Source organism: Lissotriton vulgaris, chromosome 1_2, assembly GCF_964263255.1.
Source record: "Lissotriton vulgaris chromosome 1_2, aLisVul1.2, whole genome shotgun sequence".
In the NCBI taxonomy this organism is placed as follows: Eukaryota; Metazoa; Chordata; class Amphibia; order Caudata; family Salamandridae; genus Lissotriton; species Lissotriton vulgaris.
The window spans coordinates 92,470,333-92,493,428 of record NC_141686.1 but is presented as its reverse complement, the minus strand read 5'-3'; the positions used below and the strand labels follow the sequence as shown (position 1 = coordinate 92,493,428).

At 46.9% G+C, this 23,096-nt stretch overlaps 1 protein-coding gene across 1 annotated transcript in view; it reads left to right on the top strand.

The window, feature by feature from the left end:
• The window catches only part of LOC147733976 (adenosine deaminase 2-like), a 332,200-nt gene that overhangs the window by 28,177 nt on the left and 280,927 nt on the right, over positions 1 to 23,096 (top strand). The window contains exons 3-4 of the mRNA XM_086953605.1: positions 3,820 to 4,030; positions 9,998 to 10,125. Coding sequence (XP_086809731.1) covers positions 3,820 to 4,030; positions 9,998 to 10,125 — 339 coding nt within the window. The remainder of the gene's footprint in view (positions 1 to 3,819; positions 4,031 to 9,997; positions 10,126 to 23,096) is intronic.

Below are 23,096 nucleotides of genomic sequence, written 5' to 3'. Positions count from 1 at the left end.
TACAAAAGGGGGTGGTGATGGACGGAGCATCTGAACCAATCAAAAACTTACACCCAGTCAACAGATCTGGGTTTAATCCATCACTGTTCTTTAGCCCACTCTGCCACCCTAGTTCAGACATGGCCATATGCAGATCAGTCTGACCCTGTGCCTCATGGGAACAGTCCAGCCCGAACTGCCAAGCCATGCCTTCCCTGGACCGGAAACAAGCGTCCGATGACCGGTTTCGGATTCAAAGACCTCATCAGCCAGGCTATCTTGAATCCAGTGGCAAAGTGAGCAAGGGACTCACGTCTGAGCATACCCTGCCATTAAACCCAGATCAGTTGACTGGGGGTGAGTGTTTGATTTGCTCAAACGCTCTGTCCATCATCCCCTTATGTATCGCTTTGTTCACCCTAAGTTGGCAGGGTATACTCAGACGTGAGTCCCTTGCTCACTTTGCCACTGGATTCAAGACGGTAGTATGAATGAAAACATCTCCAAATATGTGGACTTTTTCTTACAACCCCATATGATTTCACTTCCCTCCTACCTTAAAGATCCCACTGATTTTTTGGTTAAGATTAGTCAAATCACTTGGTGTCCTGATTTTTGTTTCCTGGTGATGGATATTGAGGCACTTTACACCAGCATTAATCATCTACAAGGTCTGGAAGCTGTCCAATATTTTCTAGACACACGTGAGGCTGCCATGAGAGATCTTAATTCCATGTTGTTGGACATGATACGGATTTGTCTATACAACAATTACTTCCAATTCGACAGGGACTTTTACCATCAAGAACGTGGAGTGGCCATGGGTTCATGCTTCTCCCCCAGCTATTCATGTCTTCATGTTGGCTGGTGGGAGAGGCATGTTCTAGGGGTCACCCATGGGCACTGGCTCCCCCACCTCGTCCATTATTGGAGGTTTATCGACAATATTTTTATCGTCTGAAAGGGTTCACATGAACAGGCAGCACTTTTTGTCAATGACATCAATGTGAACAACAGGAACCTAAAATTCACTGCTAACATTACATCCACTTCTGCAGAATTTCTAGATGTCCAGGTATACATTGACCATAACACAATCCAGACAAAACTTCACAGGAAAAGCACTGCGGGTAATTCCATCTTGCACGCCCGCAGTGCCCATCCTCCACATACAATCAACAGCATACCGCTAGGTGAATTTATCCGCATTAAACATATTTGCAGCAGTCCAGACACCACCAATCAGTGTTTGATTGAATCCAGGGAAAGATTCCACAGGCGAGGTTATAATCAAGTCACTTTAGATCGGGCTCTTACAAAGGCTCTAGCTCGCCCTAGAGAGAAACTCCTCACCCCAAAAATTAACACCGCCCCAGATTCTGCCACTGCTGGATCTATTCGTTTTATCACCACCTACTGTTCCCAGGTATCAAAGTTAAGGAAGATCATTAAATCAGAGTGGCCGATTGTTTTAACTGATGTGATTTTAGGACCATTTCTACCTAAATTGCCGGCCATAACCTTTAGGAGGGCTCCGTCTATGAAAGATCTTTTAGATAAAACACAACCCGAGCTCCCACCAAAAAGTTCCTTTCTAAACAAACCGGGTTTTTACAGGTATACTTCGTTCCGTGCTTGCACTTTTGCTGTCAACGGCACACATTACACATCAGCTTTCAGTGAGAGACCCATATCAATAAAAGAACATCTTACATGCCGCAGTGATTTTGTAGTTTATCAACTTACCTGCACATGTTCACTCTCTTACATTGGGAGCACAAAGTTGCAAGCCAACCAACGCATCTTGCAACACATTCGAGCCATAGTCAACTCTGATATGAACTATCCAGTGGCTCGCCACTTTAAGGCAGTTCACGATAAAAAACTCAAAGATCTGAAATATACTTTACTGTGTTCTGTTGCTAATCCGGGCAGAGGTGGTGACCGTGAAAAACTTTTGCGCCAAAGAGAAGCATATTTCATTCTATTGCTTGATACTAGATCTCCTAACGGTTTAAATGCTTTTGATGAATTACATCATTTTCTGTAATTTGTGTTGATGTTCTTAACCATTGATTGCTTTACGTTTTCCTAGTGCATTCATTCTAATGTATTTTTTGAGTATATTTTTACATATACGCGATGAATGTTTGTCATTTTTCAGTGGACATTTTTTCTGAAGGTTTTCAAATGAGTTTCCTACCGCCTTAATTATATTATTCCATGTATTAAACATCTGAATATGATGATCACGATTTTTTAAGCACTTGCACTTTAGCATTCAAGCACTTTGAGACATAGATATATGGAAGAGTTGATGATCTACACTCTTTCTATATAGGCCAGCGCTGCATGGTTATATAGCCACATTTTGCACTTGCAATTCATTTGTTCATGATATTTTTATATGTAACTCTAAGAAAAAGGAATGTACATGTTGTGGTCTATATTCCGTAATTCATCAGACGGCAATGTTAATGTAAACTTTTTTTTACTTGAATGGATTTAACTAGGATATTATTGTTTACACTGACATGCTTGGCTTGGTTCATTCTTAAGCACTATGCTTTAACTGTGTCTCTTTTTTGGAATAATTCAAGGCATTTGGGCTTTAATTGCTATAATTTCTCTGCATTATTGCTTTGTTATGTTACCCATGCGTCCTGTTTCTTTAGGCGCTTGGGCTTTTAATCACCATTCAATGCTCTGCCTACTCCTGACGCGCCATGTGACCAAGCTCCGTTCGGGGAGCGAAACGCGTCAGGGAGGGCACTTGCTCTGACACACTTGAAAATAAAATTTGCACTGCTGGCACTTTGATTAGTGTGGTGGCTTCGATGATTTAACATCACATTGAATGCTTGAGAGGAGGTCTACGCCCGCTTAGACCGCTGCAAGAAGCGGTCGGGATTCTCTTTTACATATATATATATATATATATATATATATATATATATATATATATATATATATATATATATATATATATATATCCGTTCCAAACTCCTACTGATCGGGTCTGGACGCTGATCCAACAACGCAGGTACAGACCACAACAGCGCTTAAGGGTACTTTCAGAGGTGGTTTACTGCTCCCTTGTCACCAGCATGTCGCGTTTCGGCTACGTCACGGTAGCCTTGATCACATATATATATATATACACGTATATATATATATATATATATATATATATATATATATATATATATATATATATACACACATACATACATGCTACTGAATAAGCCACTGCAGAATGCAACAAGGACAGGGACAAAGAAGTTATAACTATTTTAGGATTCGGATTCAGTGTGGCAAAGCCCGTTTTTAAAGCCTTCTGGGTGTGCTAAGGTGATGATAACGTTTGGAAGAGTGGAAGCCATTGGGCATCCCATATCACCTGCTGTAGAAAACGTTAAGCTTGGTGTAAGGCGTATGACCGCAAGTAAGGTAGACAGTCATGGACCTCCTCTGTAGACAGTCATGGACCTCCTCCTAGTGATAAATGAAACATACGTGGGTATGTCCTTACTTCTCTGAATCCTGTGCATCCCACATTGATTGCCTCTCATGTCAGGGTAGTAATAATATGGATACAAATCACAACCACATGAATAGCACAGTAGTATGACAAAGGAAGGCTAAAACTGAAGGCAAAGAAATGCGTGTGCCTTTAGAGTTGACCAAAATCTGGATAGAGCAGAAAGCTGAAGCTTTCATCATCTGCATTCTATTTCAGTATTTCTGAAGAAGTACCTATAGAAATGTTTGTTGCTCTTTATACATGTACTGTCAATCTTCTCCTCCTGACTGCTCTCTTCCTCTGTTGTTTTTCCTCAGTTTGATGAGTAACATGTCCCTGGTGACTGAGGATCCCGAGCAGGCTTATCCAACCCAGAGCTCCGTTTGGAGAAGGTTTGAGGGCTGCTTCAGTGTTATAAGCAGCCTCATATCCTACGCCCCGGTCTTCAAGAAGCACTTTTATGAAGGTTTAAAGGAGCTCTATGAGGACAATATCCAGTACATTGAAATTCGGGCATCACTGCGCAAGGTATAGTCAGTTTTCATGTTGGTTTGTTTACTGTCGGTTTCTGCGCATTTAGGAAATCTTGCAAATTGTTTTACCTTGTAATAGTGGAAATTTAACATTTATGAGGGTTTAATTGGATTTTCTAAAGATTCAGATGCATCACTGTGCATAGTCACTTAGGGTCTGATTATGAATTTGCCATTCTGTGGACCATCAAACCCAGCGGTGATGCAGCGGTTGTGGGGTGGTCCAACGTTCGTATTACAACTCTGGCGGTCGGACCGCCATGAGACCGCTGCAACCGTGGGGGATCAGCAGTCCCTAGCTGTGACACAGGTATCTGAGGCAGAAATATGCTTGATGGTGCTGCTATAGTACCACCAAGCATACTACAAGTTTCCTCGCCACCAGAACTCTCACAGCAGTGCTCACAACATGAAAATTCTGGTGGTGAGGAAACTAAGGTGGTCCTACAGGGCCCCTTGTTGCATCTGGGCCTGGAGATACATGCAGGAGGGCATGTGGTGTGCCCCCCTGTGTGCATGCACCCCTTTTTCTGCACAGCATGGACTGCACATTGCATGCTCTGCAGGAACAGGCTTTGGCGCTCCCATTGCAGTGCCTTTCTAATAGGTACCGCTGTGGGACCGCTAAAGTACCACCCGCCAGACCACGAGGAAAGTCGTAATCTGGCGGGAGGCGGGCGGTCGAGTTTGGAGGTGTTGGCTCACAACGCCAAACTCTTAATCAGGTCCTTAGGTAAGGTAAGATCTAAAGGTCTGCAAAAATACTTTGCACCCCCCTTAAACATTTTGCTGCTTCATATTGCCCATTTTTAAAATTACCCTGACGAAAGGCCTTACCCATCACTCCTGACAGACAGGCAAGACTCGCACAATGACATATCATATAAAAGGTATGCTGATTTACCATGCGTAGGCAGGAATGAAAGGGCACACAGCGCCCTGGATGAAACCAGGCTTTGTTTTGTGTTTTTGCAGATTTATATAGCGCAAACTCAGCTTAAGGGCCTTGGAGCGCTTTACATGATCACCAGATTGCATTACACAAGGTCAGATTCTTTCTTTTTTGGCACAGGGAGATTAAGTGTTTTGCTCAAAATCAGAGGATGTTGAGCTAAAGCTGGGTCAAGAACCTGGTTCCCTAGTTCCAAACTTGCCAGGTCTGGCCATTAGGCTACATCTCATTTAACTGGTCTCGCCTTGTGGGAAGTTTGTGGGGGGAAAATGACAGATCTGGCCGTCATTCTAACACATCACAGGGGCCACAGAAAAAACAGGCATTAGCCTAGCAGGAGTGTGGTTTCTGTTATAGATTCTGTTTTTTGTAGATGATGCCTAGATGTTTGCTAACGTTTTATGGGGCTTTTTTGACAGAGCTTTCCCAGTGAGTTATTCTTCTTTTCAGAGAGAGCATTTTGCCCTTCAGTATTTAGTCACTTTTTTGGCTAGTTTAAGTTTTTTTGGCAACTTTCAACAATTTTACTTCAAAGGGCTTTAAAAAGAAACTCAGACAAGTAAAAGTCATAAAAAGACACCGTGTCTTGATAATAGGATGGAACTAAACAGCTGATTGCTGACAGTAAGGCATGTGCCACCTCTGTTAACCTCTGGAGCATGATTTGAGGAATCTCCTTTGCCTGTATCCAGGCATTTCCCATGAAAGTTTAAATTATCTTATGGTTGTGACCTCCTACAGTTCGAAGGCACTGTAATTAAATTACCACCTTTATTTGTGATAATTTACTCATGTTATTTACATATACCATTTCACACGTCCGTGCACTTCATCCTGTTACTTATGTGTTCCTTTCCCTGGTTTCCATGTGAAGACATTCAGTGATAACATTCAAGACCTGATTTAGAATTAAGGGTTAATGGAATATCCTGTGATTGTTAGAGGAAATGTTAAATCATCTGATTGAGGAGTCACAAATGGTGCGAAATCCCCAGCAGAATTTCCTCTTCCTTATGGATAGTATAGAAAAATGCATTTAACCTGATGTGCAGCAGCATTTCTACCATATTGGTACCTACTCGCTGGACTCTTGGTTATTTGCTCCTTCACCAGAAGACATACTGGGGTTCTGCACAATACAGAACAAATCATATAAACAAGGGGAATCCCAAGTCGCGGCTGGCATGGCTCGCGGGTGGGGGGAGGATGGTCGTGCTGGTGGTTGCGCTGGTGGTTGCGCGGAGAGGTGGGTCGCATGGGGGGAGGTTTAATTTAAAATAAAAAATGAACCTTTGCTGGGTCCCGTGCTGTCCTCTGCAACAGGAAGCAGGCAGCCTCCCTCCCCTAAGCCAATCACAACGCTGCAATGGCAGCATTGTGATTGGTTGGGACGCCGACCACACAGGCGTCATGGGGGAGGCCATTTTCGCCATGTAGCATGGAGAAAATGGAGAGTGCAAATGACTGGTTTGGTTGGCCCCAGAGAGCCGACCAAACAGTCAGTGCCCACAACAGTGGACAAGACGCTCCTCCCCTTCCCTAGAGCAGGCCCGCCTGCCCGCCCCCAACCAAACCCTTCTGCTTTCTCGCAGTGTGAGAAGCAGAAACATAAAATGGCATTATAATCAGTGGTAGAAGTGGGAGGGGACAGAAGGGCACGGCGTGCCCCTACTTCTAAAAAATTGTTCAGTCCGTTCCCCTACTTCTTGCTTTCAAAAAAGCGTCCCGGGACGGCAAGAATAGTCCAACTTTAACTTTTTTCATTCTGCTTCCAGGGGCTGCTCGCACTTCACTGTTGAACACCAGAGGCTGCAGCAGCCCCTCCCTGAGCTCGCACAGACCGAGGAGGCCCATTGTCATTCCGATTGAGGCTGATTATCCTCTTTTGAATGACAATGCGCCCACCCTCAGCGTTTAGCATATCAAGTGCCCATGAGATCGGAGTTGGTGATTAGAGAGGAGCAGAGTACTGTGGGGAACTTGACACCTTTGTCAATGTTGTACACGGAGTGAAGTGAACTGGGCAGGAGCAGTGACCGCAGTGACCGGACAGAAGAGACAACAGTAAAGGAGAGGTACTAGGGCAGGAGAGGTGACGGGGCAGGAGAGGTGACTGGGCATGAGCTAGAGCAGTAACCGGGCGTGAGCGGTGAAAGGACAGGAGCGGTGAAAGGACAGGAGCGGTGAAAGGACAGGAGCGGTGAAAGGGCAGGAGCGGTGAAAGGGGCAGGAGCGGCAAACAGGACAGGAGCAGAGAACAGGACAGGAGCAGAGAACAGGACAGGAGCAGAGAACGGGGAAGGAGCAGTGACTGGGCAGGAGAAGTGACTGGGCAGGAGAAGTGACTGGGCAGGAAAAGTGACGGGGCAGGAGAAGTGGCGGGGCAGGAGAAGTGACGGGGCAGGAGAGGCGACGGGGCAGGAGAGGCGACGGGGCAGGAGAGGCGACGGGCAGGAGGGGAGACGTGATAGGAAAGGCAACAGGGCAGGAGAGGTGATGGGGCAGGGTAGGTGATGGGGCAGGGGAGGTGACGGGGCAGGGGAGGTGACGGGGCAGGGGAGGTGACGGGGCAGGGGAGGTGACACGGCATGAGCTAGAGCAGTAACCGGGCGTGAGCGGTGAAAGGACAGGAGCGGTGAAAGGACAGGAGCGGTGAAAGGACAGGAGCGGTGACCGGGGCAGGAGAAGTGACCGGGGCAGGAGCAGTGAATGGGGCAGGAGCAGTGACGGGGCAGAAGCAGTGATGGGGCAGGAGAGGCGACAGGGCAGGAGAGGAGACATGGAAGGAGATGCAACAGGGCAGGAGAGGTGACCGGGCACAAGAAGTGTCGGGCAGGTGACATGACAGGCAGGAGAAGTGACGGGGCAGGAGAGGCGACAGGGCAGGAGAGGAGACGTGATAGGAGAGGCAACAGGGCAGGAGAGGTGACTGGGCATGAGCTAGAGCAGTAACCGGGCGTGAGCGGTGAAAGGACAGGAGCGGTGAACAGGACAGAAGCAGTGAACAGGACAGAAGCAGTGAACAGGACAGAAGCAGTGAACAGGACAGAAGCAGTGAACAGGACAGGAGCAGTGAACAGGACAGGAGCAGTGAACGGGGCAGAAGCAGTGAACGGGGCAGGAGCGGTGAACGGGGCAGTGAACAGGACAGAAGCAGTGAACAGGACAGGAGCAGTGAACAGGACAGGAGCAGTGAACGGGGCAGGAGCGGTGAACGGGGCAGGAGCGGTGAACGGGGCAGGAGCGGTGAACGGGGCAGGAGCGGTGAAAGGGGCAGGAGCGGTGAACGGGGCAGGAGCGGTGAACGGGGCAGGAGCGGTGAACAGGGCAGGAGCGGTGAACAGGGCAGGAGCAGTGATGGGCAGGAGAATTGACGGGCCAGTAGAAGTGACGTGCCGGGAGAAGGGAGGGGGCAGAGGAATTGACGAAGCAGGAGTATTGATCGAGCATGAGCAGGAGTACTGACTGGACAGGAGCAGTGAAAGGGCAGGAGCAGACGTTTTTCTCAGTGCGACTGGAAGGGTAGGGGGCCAGTTTAGTTTGGGGGGGAACCGGTTTTGTACAAGTGCAGGAGTTTTAAAAACACTGCAAAGTTCTTTGTATATTCAGCAGGTTTCGGTCAACAATACAAGTGCCAAGATAACTTTGGTGATCAATGTACCTGCTGGAGAGAGATGGGAGCATGTTTTGTCTAGTGGTTGTTTTACTCATCTAAGGTAGTGCAGAGGGGTAATATGCCTGCTGCAAAGAACATGTACCATGCATATCAAAAAGCAATATGTTATGTGCATAGTTCAGTGGGTACTACTTTGTCTTCACTTCCCGAATGAAAGGACACTTGAATACCATTGGCCTGGCAGTTCGGGCTGGACTGTTCACATTGGGCGCAGAATCAAGACTGATTTGCATATGGCTGGGTCCAAACTGGAATGGCATGGTGAGCAAAAAACGATGGATTTAAGCCCAGATCTCTGAACTGGGTGAATGTATGACATTGTTCTGCATTCTGTCCATCAATTGTTCTTTTTGCATTTGTCACCCCGAGTGGGACAGGTATGCTCAGACATGAGTCCCGTGCTCTCCATGCCATTGGAATCAAGTTATCCTGGCTGATGAGGGCTGAAAGCCCGAAACCGGTCCTAGGATGCTTGTTTCCAGTCCAGGGAGGACCTGGCCTGGCAGTTCGGGCTGGACTGTTCTCTTTGGGTGCAGGATCAAGACTGATTTGCATATGGCTGGGTCCAAACTGGAATGGCATGGTGAGCAAAGAAATAATGGATTTAGGCCCAGATCTCTGCACTGGGGTGAATGTATGATATTGTTCTGCATTCTGCCCACCAGTTGTTCTTTTTGCTATATTATGATTGAGCAGCTAGCTGGCTGACATGAATATGAAGGAGCCTTTGTGGGTTTCCGTGAGTCTAGATTCTCCTGAAGAGTCCCTTTCTCTTCTGAGCCCTGCTTAACGCATGTGTACAGGAGGAGCCCTGTATTCATGACCTCAATGTTTGAGACAAAAAATAATCATGGATTTCGGAACAATGAGAGTAAAAGCATTAAGGTAACATATTGTTCCTGCTTATATTTCACATCCTTTACATAAACCTGTATTCCCTATGAATGTTTGCTTTTTCCTGAATTAAACCTCAAATAAACATATCCATTCTTTTAATTAAATAACGTTATAAGCTGTAACTGATCAGTGAAATGCTAAACGTACTAAAAATTGGTATGTTTTGCTATTTCTAGCTACACCCCTGACTCCGCCCACTGATTCAATCTTTGGTTATTCCCGCCCCCTGATTCTCCACCCACAGTTCCCCTACTTTTTTTCCCCTCACTTCGACCACTGATTATAATACCATTTCATGTTTCTGCTTCTGGCACTGCGAGAAAGCAGTGGGGCGACGCTCCTCCGCCCACATGGAGGAGCCATGTGGGAACATTTCTATTTAAATTTTTTTTCTTGCAGGAGAAGTTTTTCCCAACTAATTTCTGTTAATATTGCAGATCTACGAACTGAACGGAACAGTGCATAACAGTGCGTGGGCCCTTCAAGTATACAAAGATGTGGCTGAGCAGTTCGTCAGGGAACACCCAGACTTCGTGGGAGTCAAAATTATTTACACTGTGTACAGGTAGGAAGCTCAGTAGCAACACAAGCAGCTTTTGTTTTGTGTTTCTAACCGAACATTTAAAATAGCTAAATGGATTTATATGGTTGCTTCGTGAATGCAGTGCTTAATTTGAGCCGGTGGAGCCCACCCACGATCATTTTTGGGGACCAGTGCTTATTTTTCCTCCGACATTTACTAAAAGCAAACAAGAGGAGAAAACATACAATGGAGGAAAAGGTAGAGAAAGACAGAAAAACTGTCAGAAAGGGAGAGGCAGGAACCCGCAAGAGTGAGGTAATGGGACCGCGAGTGTCTCGAAGTGTATTAAAGAGACATGACGTGGTTTCAAGACCATGCAGCCTTCGTATTCGGCACCTTGACATTTAATAGTGCTTGATACGAGTTTCTGAGCAAAGCTTTGGGTACTGGCACTCATTATTTTACAAATCAAGGACTAGGTACATGTGTGGGAATCCTGCAAGTAAAAGATTGAACCCTTCAGGGCCCACCGAGACTCGCCCACCACCCTTTCGAGGGTGTCAACATGAGCTCCAAGGTTCCTGGCAATTTTCATTCAACTACAAACTTTGTACCAGTTTACCAGCCAGGAAGGAGGCAGACAGGAAATATCTGGAATTACAGCGTTACAGATGTGAAGGAATCCATTCATGTGGTGAGGGCAGTGACAAGGAAGAGGGACATGGAGGTAACGCATTGCAAAAACCTAAAGGCTGAGGAGTGGTGATGTTTAGCACAACATACTTTGTTGGAGAGTCAGAAAAGTATTTGCCTCGCTGTAGGGTTTTTGTAGCTTTATGTCTCTAAAGCGGCAAGGACCTATGTGCAATTTATAGGTAAGGAGTTGCTATTGTAGGTACTTGGAAGTCTCGTGGCAGAGCAACTTTGTCCTGGGTGCAAGACAAGGACTGGCGTGATGGATACGATTTAGGAGCCGAGTCTACAGCACAAGGTTCACTCTCAAAACAACATAATGGTCATTTTGTTTCAGACAACGTACGCATTCAGAATAGCAAAAACGGGAAATTAGCAATGTAGTCAGTAGTGAATTAGTACATTGAAAAAATTAAAAATATTTTTAAGCAAAAAAGTTTAAGACCCAATGAATATAAATGGGTGATTCCTATGGTAGTGCCAATAATACTATAACTCCAATTTTTCTTTTCTTTTCCCACTTTTACATACCCTTAATGAATACATCAGTTCAATTACAGATGAACAGGTGTCTTACTAGGTGTAAGTGGGCCGCCACTCCAAATCCCGCCTGTTGTTCATTTTTTCTATCCCGACCGACCGTACCAATACGCATCATAACTTTCAAAATTACTCTTTTTGAGTAAAACGTTTTTGAGACTGGTCTGTTTCACTTGGCTGTATGTGTCTTCGAAAAATACAATGCATAGAAATTCATAGAAAGCGGGGGCGTGGCTGGAGCCCGAGCAAGATGACCCATTTATCCAACCGCTCTGCTCTCGACCCTGCAGCACATGAGCCCTCTGGCACGTCCCACACCCTAATCCACACAACATTATTCACAGAGGGTCTCTTTGTCCAGGGGTCTACGAATGTGATGCAGAGGTGGCCTGAGATCAACGAATTGAGCCTGATTAATTTCCCCACTATTCTGGCTCGAAAGTGACCACATGGGGGCTCCCGGTGCGCTCTCCTGCTGCAGGGTTTCCTGACAGTACTGCTACGCCGGCTGGTGCCCACATGTAGGTAGATGGCGTTCTCTGTACATGCCTATGCTGCTCCAATACTAACGCCACTTCTGGCCCCAAGTAGACCGGCACCTGCAGAACTGGCCATGGCCACCAGCTTTGTGCCCAGATCTGCGTCCCTCCCATGCTGCAGCAAAATTGGCAGTAGTATCAGCTATTTGCCACACATACCTAATTTTAAGATGGAGCTTCCCGCTGCGGCAGCACCCTATCTGTCCGCTCAGACCACCCAGATAATACAGCTGCAACCGGCATGTTGCGGCACTGACACTGCCTGACGGAACGCCGTGCACCAAGCAAGGCTCCAAGGGCCCGGTGTATCAACATTACCTTTTGCGAGTCCATAATAGAGAATTTTACCGATTCGCTAATATGGACTCGCAAAAGGCAATGCATGTAGTTTTCGCAAAATATATTGCGATTCCTACCCATTCCTTTTTTTGCGAGTCGCAAATAGGGAATGACTTCCCATTCATTCCTATGGACCTAGAGGCCCATGGGAATTGCATGCTCAATTTGCGAGTACCCAATAGGTACTCGCAAATTGTGCATGCAATTTCAAGGGTGCCAAATGGACACCCTGTTGCACCCCTGAAATATGCATGTGTACACATGTGGCGCACATACATGCTAATGTATGTATGCCACATGGCTCCTAGAAAAATGCAAAAAAGTATTTTTTTCTTTGAATTTGCAAATTACCACCAACTTGACGTTGGTGGTAATTTGCGATTCCTTATTTTTTTTTTTGCTTCCTGCATTTCATTTAAGAAATCGCAAATTGCGATTCCTTAAGTGCATTCACAAAATAGGGAATCACAATTTTTGCGATTCCCTATATTGCGAATGCCTTTTGAGATGATACATCCCCAAAGACTTTTTCCAGTTTGCAAACAGAAAAACACTTGATACATCTGGCCCTAGTCCTGTCCTGACCAGTAACAAAATGACTGTGTGGCCCAGCTTGCACCATGCACCTTAAGTAGCCTTGCAGCTTGGGGGAAAGTCGCTGAGCATCAGGACTGGCGGGCAATCCATCCAAGTGAGAAGTGACCTGCATGTAATTACCGCACAACACTCAACACACAAGCACAGCAGCAGCCTTTGTCCAGTTGACCCTGTGGCCCGAATGCCAATCTGACGCCGTAGGTGACAGAACATTGGTGCACACCTCGCCGGCCCCGGCGCTTTGCGCAGTGACTGTGCGCACTAGCGTGCACACTCCATCTCATGAGGCCTTGAAGATGGGGGAACATAGCTATAAGCAACGACTAAGGCAGCAATCTCTACAGCAAACTAAGGATGCAAAATAACAAAGCAGCAATCTCTGTACAGTCTGCAACCAGCCTTTGAAGCAAATGCCAGGCTCAGCAACATAGAGCACTGCAATCAGGAGAGTGCATATTCTTGACCAATTCTGGGTTTGGCCGACTTGTGACTCAAAACACGCCATTAAGAACATGGGTGGGGGAATGCGTTTCCTACGCATTTCGGGAGTGGGGGTTTTGTGGGCGGGTCTTGGTTTTGGTTAATGTTGTTATAATGTTGCCAACATCTTTTGTCCTGGCTCTTTTTCTCCCCGCTGTCTCTTTCCTCTCTCCTTACCTTCTCATCTTCGTCCGACATGCTTACCCACGATCTTGGCTACATGAGCAATGCCTTCAGTTAATGGATCCCCTGCCCTTACCTTTTATTATTATTATTCCAGAATTTGTAAGGTGCACAGCTACCCCTGGGGGTTGTTCCCGCGCTGGGCGAGGGTAGAGCGAGAAAGAGGGAAAACATGAGGAGCTTGATTAAAACAACCAGGTATTTCAACCCTTGCCGAAAGCGAGAAGAGAGGTCTCATCGCTCAAGGAGGATGGCAGGGAATTCCATTAAGTCGTCCCAAGATAGGAGAAAGACCGGCCTTTTATGCGGGCCAGTTTGTTTTTAGGAACCACAAACCAGATCTGTTGAGCTGAATGCAAGGGGCGGGATGGGTGGTATAGCTGGACCAGGCCCTTCAAGTATTTAGGGTCTACTTTGATTTTGATCATATAATACAGAGATTTGAACCTAACCCAATTCAACACCATGAACCAGTGTAAGTCTCGTAGAATCTCTGAGACAGAGGCAAACTTAGGTGGTGATTAAGAAGCCTTGCAGCTGCGTTCTGCACAATCTAGAGTCTATGTATGGTCAATTTATCAGCTTCCAAATACAGGGCATTACCGTAATCCAGTCTTGAAATTACAAGAGCCTGGATCACAGTTCTCTGTGCTGGGAGGGGAATCAGCCATAGAATCTTCTATAACCATTTCAGGACTACAAAGCAGTTAGATGACACCTTGGCTTACTTGTTGTGTCATAGACAGAGATTCATCCACAATGAATCCCAGATTCTTAAATGCTATTCACAGGGCAGGCAGAGCGTCCAATTCGGGGTGTCAGTGCCGAGGCCCCCAAAGATCATGTCTTTTGCCTAGGATCTTAAATTCAGTCTTATATCCATTTAGTTTGAACTTTGCTCAGTCCCAAGTTGCGGTCTGAGGTCTTGTGTACTTGTGACGTAGAGAGGGAGAACACAATCTGTGCGTCGTCAGCATAAAAGAAGAGAGACAATGCCGCAATTTCGGCTACCTCCGCCAGAGGGCGGACATATAGATTAAATAAGAGAGGACTCGAAAGGGGAAGGCTTGGGAGTTCGAGCTAGCCATAGCAGAAGAGACCTGGAAGGTCTGGTAGTTGAGAAAGAAGCGAAAAACATTCCAAGGCCATTTCGTTCAGGACCAGGATGGGTGCTGCAGTTTTGCCTTCATCTAAAACCACAAAACTCAGATTAGCAGAACTGGAGATATGCAATTTTAAAGATTAAGTAAAGATAGTGCTTAAAAGGAGAAAGTGTCAGCTGTGGTGATCTGGTCACACCAGGTTAGGTCAAAGTCACAAGTCCAGACCAACAGCAATAGAGCGTTGAACAAATCCAGGGACCAAGTTAGTCCAGCTGAGAAATGTACCTACCTTAAATCCTGGTTGTGGAGCAATGCACCATGCAGCAGCGGTCCAGAGAAGTGATGTAAGGTCCACGTCGAAGATGCGTTGTGCAGCTGTGATTCCGAAGAGACCTCAGCTGGGCAGGCAGAGCAACATTAGCCCCACTTCCAAGGGTCCAGGACTGGAGGGGCACCACTCTGAGAGGGGGGGATTAGACTCACAGCAGGCAGAGTCCAGGTGCAGGGTTCAAATGGTTGGAGCATTTTCAGTCCCTGAGACCAGCTAACTAACACTTAGAGTCTCTCTCTGTGGTCCTTGGTTCCAGATGCAGGTCCAGTCCTTCACACTCAGGCAGAAGGGCAGCAGAGTAGCAGGGCAGTCCTTGCTGCAGCACAGCAGCCCTTCTTCTGTGTCTTCCACAGGTCCAGAAGTGTACTGAAGAGTTTGGTCTGAGGGTCCAACCAATATGTCTACCTGGTGCCCACTTTGAGGTGGGAGAAGCTTCTAGAGTCCTCATCCCTACAGGGGTGTCTGGAATTTCCTGCCTCCCTATCCTGGCCCCAGCTCCTCTAAGGGCGCAAAAGACCGGTGTGAAAACTTTAGTGAGTATGTAGGACCCTGACTTCCCGTCTGGTGCCAACTCTCTCCCCAGCAGCTCAGCAGTGCTGTCGCCGTAGTAGCAGTAGTGAGACCTCCTCCCTTGAGGGTTTGCGCCTCATACCAGTCTCCTGCCCTGCGCTGTTCCAGCCTCAGCCAGCCAGCCAGATGGGACATGGTATTCCCTGCCCCGCTTGGTGACTCTGCTATGATTATTTCATTATTTTTATTGTACCTTGACTGCATTTTCGGCCTGTTCTTCCCACTGCTGCTGCCCCTGCGCCCCCCTGGACAGCCAGGCTCCTGCCTCCCAGCACCTCGTGCCGCCCCTCCCCCATTTTATGGTGGCCGGTCTCGCAGTGGACATGCACAGCTGGCATGTCGCTGACGCAGAGAAGGCGCGCCTAAGGCAAGCCCATCTGCGCCCGACCGCGACCAGTGCCAGGCACCCTGCATCATGGACTACCCAACGCTACAAAACAGCCGCCCTCCACGCACTCAACCCCGGAAGCTTCATAGACTGCCAACAGGCCATGCCAACCATGACCCACGGCCAGTTCCCTTGGCGAGTGGCTCTGCAAATTTAAAACGTAAAGGATATGGATCCCACAACCCGTACCAATGCCGTGAGATCCTTATATAACAGTCTTAGAAATTACAAGAATCGCGGACCAATATTAAGATGGTCTAAGAGTGCGAACAAGTACACCCAGCTGAGGGAGTCAAACGCCCCATCTATATCAGCCAGTAAAAGAGCTGCCAGCACTCCCCTTCCCTGGATTGCTGCTACGGCGTTGTGTGCAGGTCGAATATTGTGACGTGTAGCCCGCTGGGGCATAAAGCCCGCCTGGTCAGGATGAATCAAGGTAGTTATGTGAGATTGAAGGCAATTAACCTACACTTTGGCCATAATTTTGGCCTCCACATTCAGCAGTGAGATGGGGCGATATGAGGCATGTTGGTCCTGAGGCTGGCCTAGTTTATGGAATACAACCACTTCTGTGTGTCTCCAATCCCACGGCAGACAGCTCCGATCGCTAGCCTCATCGACCAATTGAAGATAGTGCGGCCCTAGTTTGGAAAAATATTTCTTAAAGACAGGAGTGCGAATCATGAACTGTCGAAGTACGTATATCCCAGCTCCGTTCCATGCATCTGCCTCCATGAATCTACCCATCCCAGTCCTGTCGCCAAGGAGTTCAATTTGGTATTTTGGTGGACAGTGGAAAATCCCCCTGCTCTCCATCTATCTATAGCCGAGTCCATTACGTCATTCCGATCTCCCCCTATTATTGCCAACCCTTCCGGTATATCCGCCCACAGGGTCGTGAGACACTCGACTAACGCTCATTGTAACGGGGAGGGCATAAACACAGCCCAACACCACCTGGTACTCATAAATGATACCCTCAAGAAGTATGTACCTTCCCTGAATACCTGTCCATATTTTGGTATACTTGTAAGGGACCCTAAAGTGCAGCAAAATTGCTACTCCTGTGGACCCCCTGGTGAAGCCCGAATGAAACACTTGAATATAACCATAACGGAGGAGGCATAGAGCTTTAGTGCCCCTTAAATGCGTCTCCTGAAGCATCAGGACATAGGTTTGGTATCGTTTTGCCTGGTGGAGTATGGCTCCTCTTTTGACCTTGTCCGGTGCCCCTCTGACATTCCAGCTCACTATTCGAAGGTCTCCCACTTGGAGACATGCCCTATCTGTGGGGAGTGCCATCGAAAGGTTTCTGGACCTAGGTGTGTGGGACAACCATTAGCCAGTGTGTGAATAGATACCATGTGTGGCAAAGGTGCAGTCCAAACATATAACGTGTGTACCCCAATTTCCCCCATCTCCCCCTATACCTCAAAACAGCTGAAGCATCTGTTGCAGCGGAGGTGACTATTGAGAGTCAAATGAAGTTACTAGCCCCTGCTCATGTTTCGTCAGGCTAAACAAATGACATTATCAGTCGCCCACCTCGGAGCGTCTGGACACGGCTATGATGCCGAAGACCCCAACCGGGGCACCAACATGGATCTGTTGTGATCATTACAGGATTTAGAGCGGCGCCTTGATCTCGACCTCCTGGAACCTTTGATCTTGAGCATGGGTGTCCTGCCAACAACGTCACTGGGTGAGAGGTTGGACTCCAACCTGGGCGGCGTACGGGCCGAAGCTTCACCGCTTCATCTGTCCAATTGAAGACATCCTCTGGCAATTCAAAGAAGAGTGTAGAGGATTGGTTCACCACCCACAGCAAGCAACAGGACAGCGACTCCTGAGGAAGCCAACTCACCAGCCACCTAGTTAGGAACTGTTCCATGTCTCCCCCTTTGTATCCATTGAGGAAACCAACAAAGCGTAGATCGTTTCTTCTGGCCCTGCCCTCTGCCTATTCCACCCACGAGGCCAGACCTCTGGTGACTGTCTCCAGTGACACAATCTTTTTCTGCAATGTAGTGACAGAGCTTCTACCTCATTAATGCGCTCCACAGCATTTCAAAGATCTTGTCGTAGGAGCATAACGTCTGAAGCCACCTCTCCAATCTTTGCTTCCAAGGCGGCCCTAGACTGTGTGATGGCTGCCAGAAGTGCAGCATTGTCTGGAATGCCTCCCTGTGCACCTCCCTGATCGGCGATAGAGGCCCCCGCTCCAGCAAAGCGGTCCTGCGTGCTCTGCTTAGTAGTTCTTCCCGCTGTTTTATCTTTCGTCATGGTGCCTTTCGGGCACCTATCCCTCAAGGCGGCGGTTCAACTGCCCCCAATTCAGGCCTTCCGCACAAATCCCAGTTACACGGTCAGTAGCACGTCGATCTTCACCCTCACAGTCGCGGCCGGCAGTAAATTTCTCCGCTTCGGGCCTCTGGAAGTGCAGGACACGGGTGGAAACCTTCTGCCCACAAGCCGCACCGGGCACTAACCCGACCGCCTCCGTGGACAGTCATGTCCCCCCCACTATTGGGTGTTCCCTCGTCCTCTCAGGCGCAGCCTCCGGGCGACCAAGGAAGTATATCTGACCCCCGCACTGGGCTCCACTGAGTATATGTTGCCTGGGCCTAGCTCCTCAAAAAAGAAAAAAACAGCAGGATTAGATAGGTCCAGTATTCTCTGGCCAGTCCCCACTCCACAGATCCACTGGTTGTCACCGACAAGTGAGCTGCCCACGGCCGTGCAAAACTGCTTACCAATACACAGGGCTCTCTTCTGTCCCTGAGACTACCATCCGCCAAGGGCCCATGCTCAGCTCCGCCTCCCAGTAACTTCAATGTTGCATTACTCCTGCAATCAGAGACAGTCCCGCACTTGGCTCAGATCACACCGCTATAGAGCACCAGAGGAGACACAGAGTCTTTTCACCATAAGATTACTCAAGGCTCATGCCACCCAGCGGCCTACTTCTAGCGTGAAATCCACAGGCCCCAGCACTGCTGCTCTCCGGGAGACAGGGCCTCCTGCGCCGATACCCAGACCGCCAATCAGGCTTCAGCACCACTCCTATATTCCTGTAGCCGGCCGTCTGGGTTCTAGCAGGTATCACACTCGTCTCAAATTCCCGGTGGGCTCCCACGGCGCCTCCTCTACTCGGCCCGATCAGACCGCCGGAGACCGTGCAGGAGGTGGGGGGAGGGGAATGAGATAGAACACTCAACGGGTCTCTTTGAGCCCCCAATCACACAGATACTGCCGCCCTCACAGCCCGCACTCCAGGCCGACCACCAGGGATCGACCCCGCCCACAGTCAGCTCCTGCAATCCTCAGGTCAATCTGGCACTACCACGCAAGTTGTCCTTCGCTCTCGCCGCCATCTGGAAAGCTCCGCCTCAGATCCACCCGCAAGGCCTCTTGATCCCCACCCCAGGACTGCTGCTACAATAGCTGCGGTCCTGACTCGTATGCGGGTCGGAACACAACCACTCGAATCCCCACCACTACGAGGGACTTGTAAGAAGAATCAGTCCGACGAAACAGGATATTAACGATGGGCTGAGTGGATGTCGCCTAACTCGCGTCCACCATGTCACTGACCATGTCATGAGTGATGTAATATGTGAAGTCATCAGCAGTGCATTGCAGGCGCGCAAGTTATAGTGAGTCCAACTAACTATAACGTGGGAATTTCAATGGTTTTATGTCAGTAAAATTTCCAGCTAACTATAACTGGTGTCAAACCTATGTTTTTTTCAGTGAATTTAATAGGTTTTTTAAATGCTAATTCCTAACTATAACTGGTGTGAAACCTCTGGTTTTTCAGTGAATGTCATAGGTTTTTTAAATGCTAATTCCTAACTATATAAGGCCTGAAACCTATGTTTTTTTCAGTGAATTTCAAAGTTTTTTTTAATGCTAATTCCTAACTATATAAGACCTGAAAGCCCACCAGGAATCTCCAGTATGCGCCAGGGGACTGCATTGCAGAGAGGTGTAATGAAGCCACGCCCCTTTTTACACCTCTCTGCAACGCAGCCCCCGTGCATGTTTGAAGAGGGGGACTAATTCCCCTTGCATACTGGGGGCCCCTGGGGGCCAACTAGCCCACCTGGAACCTCCAGTATGCGCCAGGGGGCTGCATTGCAGAGAGGTGTAATGAGGCCACACCCTTTTTTACACCTCTCTGCAACGCAGCCCCCGTGCATGTTTGAAGAGGGGGAACTAATTCCCCTTGCATACTAGGGGTCCCTGGGGTCCAACTAGCCCACCTGGAACCTCCAGTATGCGTCAGGGGGCTGCATTGCACAGAGGTGTAACGAGGCTATGCCCCTTTTTACACCTCTCTGCAACGCAAGCCACTGGCGCGTTTGCAGAGGGGGACTAATTCCCCTTGCATACTGGGGGTCCCTGGGTCATATCTGCCCAAACACCGATATTCCGAACGATTGAAAATGACTTTTCTTGAGAAACATTTGGATTTGGATTATCATGTCCTATACTTTGGAATTTTTGAAAGACTGACTTTGAGGATGCTATAAATTACTCAAGTCTGCCCGAATTGTGTGGGTAAAATTGATACCTAGTCACTTTGAATAAGAATGTACTTACGTCTCGTCTAACATTTGGAAGAAATATCTAGTTATATGACAACAGGATACCGACATAACTTGAAGGAAATAAGAACTCCCTGAAGAAGTTCTGTTGTACAGAACGAAACATTTCGGCTGGCCGTGGTACATAAACTTAAGGAAAATAAAAGAATTTGAATATACACCAAGATTCAGTGCTTCAATAAGGACTCTAAGTGATATGATTTGATTGGACTTATTGTGCAAGTGGTGCTGTGCCAACCTTTGGAATATTCTCCACTACTCTCTACTACTTACTCTCTCCTACTCCACTACTCTCAAATACTCTCTCTACTACTCATTCTCTACTACTCTACTACTCTCTACTACTTTCTCTCTACTACTCACTCCCTACTACTCACTATCTACTACTCTCTACTACTCACTCTCTACTACTCTCTCTCTACTTCTCTCTCTTTACTACTCACTCTCTACTACTCACTCTCTACTACTCACTCTCTACTGCTCACTCTCTACTACTCTCTCTCTACTACTCACTCTCTACTACTCACTCTACTACACACTCTCTACTACTCTCTACTACTCACTCTCTACTACTCTCTCTATCTACTAGTCTCTACTACTCACTCTACTACTCACTCTCTACTACTCTCTACTATTCTCTCTCTCTGCTACTCACTCTCTACTACTCTCTACTACTCACTCTCCACTACTCACTCTCTACTACTCTCTACTACTCACTCTTTACTACTCTCTACTACTCACTCTCTACTGCTCTCTACTACTTACTCTCTACTACTTACTCTCTACTACTCACTCTCTACTACTCACTCTCCACTACTCTCTACTACTCGCTCTACTATTCACTCTACTACTCTCTACTACTCACTCTCTGCTACTCTCTCTACTGCTCTCTACTACTCTCTACTACTCACTCTCTACTCTCTATTACTCACTCTCTACTCTCTACCTCTCTCTACTTCTCTCTCTACTAGTCTCTACCTCTCTACCGCTACCTCTCTACCTCTACCTCTCTACCTCTACACCTTTACCTCTCTACCTCTCTCTACATGCACACATATACACATATATATATGCATATATATGCATATGCATTTATATATATGTATGTGTATGTATATATATATATATATATACATACATATATAAACATATATAATCTGTATATCTATATAAATACAAATATAAATGCATGCATACATATACAAATATGCATACAGATGCATGTTATTTACATGAAAGTTTAAAAAATACTAATAAAAGCAAAGCTAAAAAGCCACCTCATTACAAACAGAATGGCTTTAACTTAAACGAGGGCGAGATCTATTGCATTTTCAGTGCTTGTTTACTTTGGTTCCATCAAGAAGGCATTCAGAATGTGTCACACATTTGCCATGAATTCTGAATGTTAGCACTCTAGTTGCTCATTAGATCACTGTAGTAAAGCTACTGCTCACCAGGGAAGTCTGCTGCTGGTATTCAAAGTGCATGTTTCAGTCTGCATGTCAGAATTTTTTCAATGAAATAGAAGAGGATTTGAGAAGTCACTCAAAATGATCCCTAATTTTTCTTTCTGAAGCACTAATCATACTTTCTATGGCAAAATGAACCCCCTCATTTTGTTCCTTTTTAAATTAAATGTTTTCAGACTTACCACTTCATTCCAATCAAGATGGCTTCTGGTGTGCCATACTTTTGTCATAAGTAAGACTGTTAGCGCTCTAGTTGTTCTTTAGAACACTCTGGGACATTCTGTCATTGGGCTATACTTGGGCTACATCTGGGTGATATTTGGGCTACATTTAGGTATCACAGCAGAAGGCTTTTTCACATGGTAAAATCACCTTAGAACACACCACAATTCCTAAAATGAGTATGGTACCATCAACAAATGATTTATAATGTAACTAAAGTCCTAAAACCCTCTATTAACTACAATGCTTTTTAATGAGGTGCTATCATGTATATTGGTCCCAAGATGGCTGCCAACACTTCTTGGTTGAAGTACTGACAGCTAATCAGATCAGATGTGTGGTTAGGCTCCGCCCAGATATATATATTTTTTTGAACCTAAATTACTCAAAATCCACTGGAGCACATATCTTGAGACATAGCAAAGGCACATCGGGCTACCAGTCCCTACAATGTTGCCAAGTTTGTGGAAATCCATTCAGCCGTTCGGGCTAAAAGTGAGTCCAACCGCCCTATGGAAATTAACATGGGGAAAACACGTTTTGGGACCCCCCTTTTATCTCGGCCCCCGCCTGACGAATCCCCCCCAAACTTTCAGGGAAGGAGCGGAGCACAGCGAGGCAAATGTAAGGAAAATTACAGGCAGATTCCTCAACCGGCGCCAAAGTTATTCCCAATAGATTGTTGCAGGTTTCCTATAGAAAACAATCCTAACTATAACTACCTACTGGCGACCGCCAGTAGGTAATATATATATATATATATATATATATATAGCAGCTTGCACAACACCAGCCTGCCGCACTCCCGAGCGGGTGCTCACGTAACGGGGGTGAACCCGTTAAAAGTATACTGCTCACAACATCCACAGGTTCTCCCCTGTATAATGATCGCAGCACTCGTGGGGGTGGTTCCTCAAACAGATTTTATTTTGGAAACCTTACAGCATAG